This window comes from Octopus bimaculoides, chromosome 10 (assembly GCF_001194135.2).
Source record: "Octopus bimaculoides isolate UCB-OBI-ISO-001 chromosome 10, ASM119413v2, whole genome shotgun sequence".
In the NCBI taxonomy this organism is placed as follows: Eukaryota; Metazoa; Mollusca; class Cephalopoda; order Octopoda; family Octopodidae; genus Octopus; species Octopus bimaculoides.
In genome coordinates this window covers 15815596-15824427 of record NC_068990.1, presented here as the reverse complement: position 1 = coordinate 15824427, position 8832 = coordinate 15815596, and the positions used below count along the sequence as shown (strand labels likewise).

Sequence of the window (8832 nt, the reverse complement as noted above, 5' to 3'; positions counted from 1 at the left end):
TATATATATATATATACACACACACACACACACACAGACACACACAAACACACGCTTGGAGTAGTTGGCGTTAGGAAGGGTATCCAACAGTAGAAACCTTGCCAGATCAGATTGGAGCCTGATGCAGCCTCCTGGCCTGCCAGTCCTCAGTTGTACCATCCAACCCATGCCACCATGGAAAAACGGATGTTAAACAATGATGATAGTATATATAACAGGCTTCTTTCAGTTTCTGTCAATTGAATCTATGCACAATGCTTTTGTTGGCCCAAAACTAAAGGAAAACACACTTCCCCAAGGTACCATGCAGTAGGACTGAACCCAAAACCACATGTTTGGGAAGTGAACTTCTTGACCGCACAGTCATGAATCCAGTTATGATAAATAATAATAAACAAATCTAAAAGTTGCAAATAGAAAGAAATAAGGTGGATTTGATGATTTTTAGCTGAGTAAACTGGAGCAATGCAAAATGAAATGACTTGCTCAAAGACAAAACATACTGTCCAGTTCAGGAATTGAACCCATAGCATTAGAATTGTGAGCTGAATACTCTTACCACTAGGCCATATGCCTTCAGTCTTATTGATATAATCATTAAAAGTAAATAGGAAGTTGAAAGAGGGGGAAAAATGAAAACAAACCAAGAAAACATAGACTCACAATGTAGTTTCCCATGCTGTCAAAGACACAGACTTCTCCATTCATTAAGCCAAAGAGAAGAATCTTTTCATCAGGAGACCACTGCACAAAAATTCAGAAATATGAAGAAATTGTTGGTATTTGAGTGTTTAATATTTATTTCTATCAGGTGACGAACAGGCAGAATCATTAACAACATGCCAGGCAGAATGTTCAGTGGCATTTTGTCCGTCTTTACCTTCTAAGTTCAAATGCTGCTGAGGTCAACTTTGCCTCTCATTCATTTGGGATCAATAAAATAAGTACCATTTGAGCATTTGGGGTCAATGTAATCGACTTATCCCCCTCCCCTGAAATTGCTGGCCTTGTGCCAAAATTTGAAATCAATATTTATTTATACCAGTGCCACCTGACTGACTCCCATGCCAGTGGCACGTAAAAAGCACCATTCAAGTGTGGTTGATGCCAGTACTACCTGACTGGCCCTTGGCACGTAAAAAGCACCCACTACATTCTCAGAGTGGTTGGCATTAGGAAGAGCATCCAGCTGTAGAAACTTTGCCAGATCAGATTGGAGCCTGGTGCAGCCTTCTGGCTTGCCAGTCCTCAGTCAAACTGTCCAACCCATGCCAACGTGAAAAACGGATGTTAAGCAATGATGATGATGATCAAATAGGTTCAGTTTTTACTATTTATTGATTCTTTTTGTACCAACCTGATTGAGGTCACCCTTGGTTCTATTATAGGCAGAAGGCTTGAAATTTTGGGTGTGGGAGCTAATCAATTACATCAACTCCAGTGCTCAGCTGGTAATTATTTCACTGACCCCAAAAAGATAAAAGATAAAGTCAACCTCAGCAGCATTTGAACTCAGAATGTTGCTAAGCATTTTATCTGGCATGGCAACGATTCTGCCAGCACACCACCTTGGTCCTATAATAAAAACTTCAATGAAGATTTCATGCTAATTTATGTTCCAAACTCCAGCTTACTAATGACAAAGTTAATTTACTAAACTCTTCATTAGTTTCAATATCAACTGAAGCAGAAGCTGTGTATTTCACTTGAAGTATGGTAACAAAAGGGTTAAGAAGATCTATGTTCAAAGGCATCCCAGCCATGACTATCCAGTTATTTTTTATTTAATCACAGTAAATCCCTGGCTGGAACATCCAATCATAGTTAGGTGTGATTTAACCCTTTTCGTACCAACCTGCCTGAGACTTCCCCTGGTTTTATGATATAAACTTCTTGTTTTAAAGTGATTTAAATTTTTAAAAAAACCTTTCCTCAAAATTCCATTTTAATTTCTGTTCCAAGCACCAGCTTAATAATGACAAAGTTATTTTACTAAATTCTTCATTATTTTCAAAATTAATTCAAAGAAAGGCAATGTATTTCAACAGAAATATGATAACCAAGGGGTTACAAAATGTGTAATATCCAAAAACTATTACTAAACAAAAACGATAAGAAACTTGAAATTTTAACAAACCTCTACTTTACAAAGTTTCTTTTCTCCAAGATCTTTACCCCATATCCTTTCTCCTTCCACAGTTCCAACAATCACCATACCTAAAAGACAGAGACAGGATAAACAAGAGATTTACATTACATATTGGAATGAAGCAGATTATTAGGAATATCACTCAACCATTGAAGCGAAAATAAGCTTCAACAATCCAGTAACATATTCTACAGTAAAACAATAATTTACTCAAAATTTCGTGTGACTGTAAATCACTAATTTAGCAGTTTAAAATACTCATCAGGACCATTATTGTCATCATCATCATCATCACATTTTAACATCCACTTTTCCATGCTTGCATGGGCCACAGAATTCACTAAGGGAGACTTTCTAAGGTGGGGTGCTCTTCCTGTTGCAAGATAATCTTTCCCCTTGGCCAGGAATGTTTTTCATGTAAGATTAGAAATAAACAGTATCACTTTTATGACAATGATGCTCCTTTACAGCCATCATGTAATGTCAAGAACAAAGGTACACATATGTACACAGACAGACAGGCACATGGGCAGGCAGACAAACAGACAGGCAGACAAATAGACAGACAGATAGATATGCAACAGGTTTCGCTCAGTTTCTATCTACTAAAGCCACTCACATGGTTTTGGCCGGCCTGGGACTACAGTAGACAACACTTGCCAAAGGTACAACATATGGGGGCTGAACCCACTGAAACCACAGAACATTTAGGATGTATTAACCACACATCATTGAAGGAACTATTTCTAACTCACCATCATCAAAAACAATGCAAATCATTTTGCCGCTGCCAGTCCATTTCATATCCTGTACTCCAGTTTGTCGGTTGTTGATCATTTCTTCATTCCATTTGTCTAGGTTTTGAAGAAAAGCATAAATCTCACATATAGTTCATACAATAGTTGCACTCAACAACTGTTTCATTAAGATAAACATCATTAAATATACAATTACATAGCTGTGATACACAATTTCATTTATATATGAAGGTAAAAGTATTATTACACCGGCTTTATTGTTAATGGCTTGATTTATACTTCAGTTTTATGCTAGAAACTGATGCTGGTGTGTTTACATCTCCATAACTTTGCGGTTCGGCAAAAGAGACTGATAGAATAAGTACTAGGCTTACAAAGAATAAGTCCTGGGGTCGATTTGCTCAACTAATGGCGGTGCTCCAGCATGGCCACAGTCAAATGACTGAAACAAGTAAAAGAGATAAATGTATATCCATAATGTATTTCTTATACTGTAATGAAACACATACAACATGGAATTAAGAATATACCAAACTTTCCAGTCTTTATAACTATTTTGTAAGCACTTATTTGTGTCTCTCTTTTTTAACCATTATGAGAAATATTTAATGGAGAAAAGCTTTCATGTGACTGCCAGATGAGTTTAATACATGAACATTGACCAATCAATTTGTACGTTAATGGTTAATGTTCTGAGCCGCATTCCTACTTTAAAAACAAACTATTTTTATAACAACAGACATAATTTACAATACACCTCCATACACTCTACACTTTTGAAAATCTAATGTGAAACAAGTAAAGTGTATTCCTATATTTTAAAATCTGATTAAATTCTAATGTATTCTCTGTGCATTTCCAGCTTTATTTGGATTAATAATGATTTGTGTATGTGTATGTGTGTGTGTGTATACATACAAACATACAAACATACATACATACATACAAACATACATACATACATACAAACATACATACATACATACATCCATATATGATTGGCTTGTTTCTGTCTATCAGTTTCACTCACAGGGTACTAGTTGAGCCACAGCAATAAAGTAAAATGCCAGCAATGCTCACACAGTGGGATGAACCCCTAACTGTTTGGTTTGCATATACACATACACACACACAGATACATAAATTGAATCAAAACTACATAGAGGACTCACCTTTTAATATTCCCCAAACGATTATAAGTCCATTACTGTCACTAGTTGTCAGTCTGTGAAAGGTATCATTCCATCTTATCATCTCAACACAACCTTCATGGGAAAAATAAAATGAGAAACAAATTTCATTGTCACCATTACTATGACTATGACTGTCATTCTCATCGACTATACTATTATCATAAAGACCAGCATGATCGCCACTACATCACTATGAATACCATCATCACTGGCACAACCTCTGCAAGCTACTTTCATTATCATCACAATCATCCTGGTCATCGTTGTTATCATCGTCATCAACATCACCATTGTCATTAACATGATAATCACTGCCATCATCATCATCATCATTATCACAAACACAGCCTCCACTACCAACATCATCATCATCATCATCAGTTTAATGACAGGAAGGGAGGGGCTGTTATACTAGGATGAAACAAACAATAAACTGTATTCACCAATATGACACAGAAATATCAATTATTGAAAAAGTCAATCGAACCAAACGGTTTGAATAAGTAGAACGAGTTAATATTCATCTATAAATTAAAGAAGATAAAGATGACTGAAACAAGTAAAAGAAAACACGGTTGATACAATATAGCTAAGAATAACCAAAGCAGTCTCCAACGGATTTAAAATATCTGACAAGGGACATTACTCTGCTTTGCCACAAATTTCTTATTAACCCAATATTTATGCGTTATTTTTTATAGCTTTATTCTGATTGAGATTCAGTTCCAAGAATTATTTCGATTTATAAATATTGTAATAAAAACATCTGTTCTGGCAGATATGAAAGAAATAAAAACCTTGGGTTCAGTCCCACTGGGTAGCACCTTGGGCAAGTATCTTCTACTAAAGCTTTGGGCTGACCAAAGCCTTGTGAGTTGATTTGGTAGATGGGAACTGAAAGTTTGAAGTGAGTAATATAATAATTGTCCTCAAACACCAATTGCATTCTGCAACATGTAGAGATATCACTTGTACGAGTTCACACACACACACACACATGATCAGATCTACTGTGTTAGCTGTAGAGCCACATCACGCATGAGTATATCAGATATGGATACCATCTATTCGATCTAAGCTGTTACATAGATCACATCATCATCATCATCTAACGTCTACTTTTCTATGCTTCTATAGATCAGATGGAATTCGTTGAGGTGGATTTTCTGTGTTGTCAACCCTTACCTGCTTCCAAGCAAGGTCATATGGCCAGACATGTTTTCACAGAAGATTGGAAATGTATGACTCAGCTTGTATGATGATGCTGATGCTTGCTTACAATCAAGATATCAAGACAAAGGTACATACAAACACACACATGTAAAAAGTTCGTTTCTCAACCATGAGGTTTTAGGTTCAGTCCCACTTCGTGGCACCTTGGCCAAGTATCTTCTATTATAGCCTCAGGCCAACCAAAGCCTTGTGACTGGATTTGGTTGGAAGAAACTAAAGTCTATTGTGTATATGCATGTGTGAAAGTATTCATGCCCCCTATACACACACACACACACACACACACACACACACATATATGATAAGCTTCTTTCAGTTCCCATCTACCAAATCAACTCACAAGGCTTTGGTCAGCCCAAAGCTTTAGTAGAAGATACTTGCCCAAGGTGCTACCCAGTGGGACTGAACCCAACACCATACAGTTGTAAAGTGAACTTCTTAGCTATACAGCCACACCTGATACTACCTGTATAACCATATCACTAAGTTATCCATACCACACCTGTATAAGGATATCACATACAGATCTCACCTGAATAAAATGACAACAAAGATGACTACCTGAATGTCCTGACACATTTTGATTCAAAGGAAGAACATTATGGCGGTGTTTCTGCTTAGCATCATCTGCAAAATAAATTAGAAACCAAAGAATTTATTAAGCAATATTAGTTTCAAATGATTGAAAAAATGAGTTTCGAGATCAGTTCAACCAGGACCAAGCAGTCTATATCAAAGGTATTCCAATCATGACCATCCCAACTTTTTTCCTGGACATGATGCACCATCATCATCATCATTTAACATGTTTTCCATGCTGTCACGAGCTGGACAATTTGACAGGAGTTTCTGAGCTATATAGAACTCCAATTGTTTGTTCTGATATGGTTTCTGTGGCTGGCTGCCCTTACTAATGCCAACTACTTTACAAAGTGTACTGTGTGCTTCTTACGTGGCACCAGCACAGGTGCTTTATATATAGCACCAGCACGGGTAACACTTACATGGCACCGGCACAGGTGCTTTTCACATGTCACAAGCACTACATTATCCAAAGTGTCCTTTCTGTTCTAAGATGGTTCGTGATTGAAGGAGATTTGGCACCTTTTATAGCCAATCAAATTGTTAGGGTTGGTCATGGTAAATTAGATAAAAGGCAAAAAATAGAGGTAAGAGGCTGCGTTCTTAAACACAAGTGACCCAACAATAGAAGATGTATTTCCGTATATGAGTTCTATACACCAGGTTTTTATAACTCTCAACAAAGCTTGTAGAACCTTCAGAAATACAATTTGGAAGGAATTCAAACAACTTTTCTCTTAAGTCTACTGCTTTTACTTGTCACATGCCAGTTGATACTGATTGGTGGAAAAACACTCAATGAGGCATTCATACCTTTTATGGAAATATGATTAGGACATGGAATCTGAGTAAGATGGTTCAAATCTAGGGAGAGAAAATGGTAACCTAGAGACTTCCTCTTGGCTCAGTTTACAAGATTAGACAACAGAAGTAGATATTTAGAGGTCTTTACAGGGCAGAGAGGGCCAACTAACCAAGAGGTCTATTGTTTGTAACTTGACAGCAGCAGCATGGCAGTTTCTCCTTCACCAAAAAGGGACCACAGGACAGAGACATCTCACTGTTGTAATCAGCAGCACTGTAAAATTGATGAGTGTTTCATTGGATTTAGTGTTGGGTTCAATTCTCACTGTTACTTGGATAAGGCTTGGCTAAATGAGGGACTGACTTGTTCTCAGTACACTAATTAGAAGAAAAAGTCTTCAGTGATACTTTTAGAATCCAATCAATAATGAAATTCATCATGTTAATAGTTCTACATACTTTATGTAATACTTTATTCATAGCATACACTGTGTGTGTGTGTGTGTGTGTGTGTGCGTACATGTGTGTGTGCGTGTGGCACAATGTAAGAGTGCATCTCTTGCTGCCAATCTAACAAAATGCCATACTAATGTAATCAACCACACACACATTGTGTAACTTTTCCCACAATCATTTACTTGCAATGGAGTGGTACAAAAGCAATCGTGACTAATAATAAAGCTGTACTGTATTCATTCATTGTCTTTTTAATTGGACTCTGTGTGTATGTGTGTGTGCATGCATGTGTGTATGCCTGTTTGTGTGAGTAAGTTCATGTTTACCGCTCATGAAGATTGGTTAATATATTTTGAGTAAAGAATAAAGAAAAGTGACTCACGTAAAGGAGATTCCAAATGCATTATTTTCAGAAATCCACTTTCACCTCCACAGGCAATATAACCATGCTTTTTGTTCCAGGCAACACAAAATAATTTTGTGCTGTTGGGCATGGTAATCTGTAAAATACAGAAATTACATGAGAAATATATACTTTTTTTTTCTTTTCAAAAGAATTTAAGCAGGAAAAAGAAATATCTCAGAAAAAATACTTTTCATTGAATTCAAAATTTTAGAATTACTTCATTTGCCACATTATTATTATTATTAGGCTTAAAAACTCACAGCAAATAGCATCAACCTAAGTTAACTTTATAATTTTACTAGCTAAAAAACCACACTCTGCGCAGACTTTAAAGCTAGCTTCTGCAGAAACTAAACAGAACAATGATAATAAAGTATTTATTGGTACCCTACCAATATGGTATTACTTTACATTCAGTTCAAATGAAAATTTGTAAGTTCACAAAATTTTGAAGTTGTTTTAAAATTTGAATTTTCAACAGTTAGCATATAACAAGTCCTCATCCAGACCTGACTCCAATGTTAGATGTTCAAGAACCAAATGAAGGGCTTATTTTCAATCTCGGGATCGACTGAACACTATTCAATTTTTTTTCTCCGTGTTTTTCTCCTTGTCTCCGTATTCTTTCTGTTGAAGAGCGTAGCTCGAAACGTCAAAGACTTTCCGTATTCCCGAGCGTCATACTAATATATACTTTTGTTATTTACACCACCTGTCCTCGTCTGTTGTTATTATTTGTATATTCTCCCATATATGTATATGTAAGTGTGTTTGTATATATATATATATATATATATATATATATATAATATAGGACAATCAGTTAGTTGTCATAATAATACTCAGAGTTTCAGATGCCAGGTCTAAAAGACATCCTCGTCAGTTATTAAGACAAAAATGTCTTATATTATATATTTATAGACAAATTCCTCTCATTCATTCTTTTGTTGTCATATTATTATTATTAATATATATATATATATAAAGGAAAGAATAAATAGAGTCAAAAGGAAGAGGGAGCATGATTTGAGAGCTGTTTAATGACCACTACACATATTTCAATACAACATAGATTCACATATACACAGGATTTAAATTTAAATTAAGCAATGATTTACCTGTATAATAAGACCTAGTAGTATCTCCTCAGGTGATATATAACCGCTGTCTCCGTAAATATATATATATATATATATATAGTCAAGCCAAACAAGAACATATATATATATATATATATATATATATATATAT

The 8832-nt window shown here is 35.7% G+C and overlaps 1 protein-coding gene across 1 annotated transcript in view; it reads right to left on the bottom strand.

Annotated features, from left to right (window-relative positions):
* LOC106879895 (WD repeat-containing protein 35) overlaps nt 1-8832 on the bottom strand; it is a 99754-nt gene that overhangs the window by 87029 nt on the left and 3893 nt on the right. Inside the window, exons 2-7 of the mRNA XM_052971236.1 lie at nt 7558-7675; nt 5895-5960; nt 4080-4172; nt 2905-3003; nt 2138-2217; nt 664-744 (exon numbers count right to left, since the gene is read on the bottom strand). Of these exons, the coding sequence (XP_052827196.1) occupies nt 664-744; nt 2138-2217; nt 2905-3003; nt 4080-4172; nt 5895-5960; nt 7558-7675 (537 nt within the window). The remainder of the gene's footprint in view (nt 1-663; nt 745-2137; nt 2218-2904; nt 3004-4079; nt 4173-5894; nt 5961-7557; nt 7676-8832) is intronic.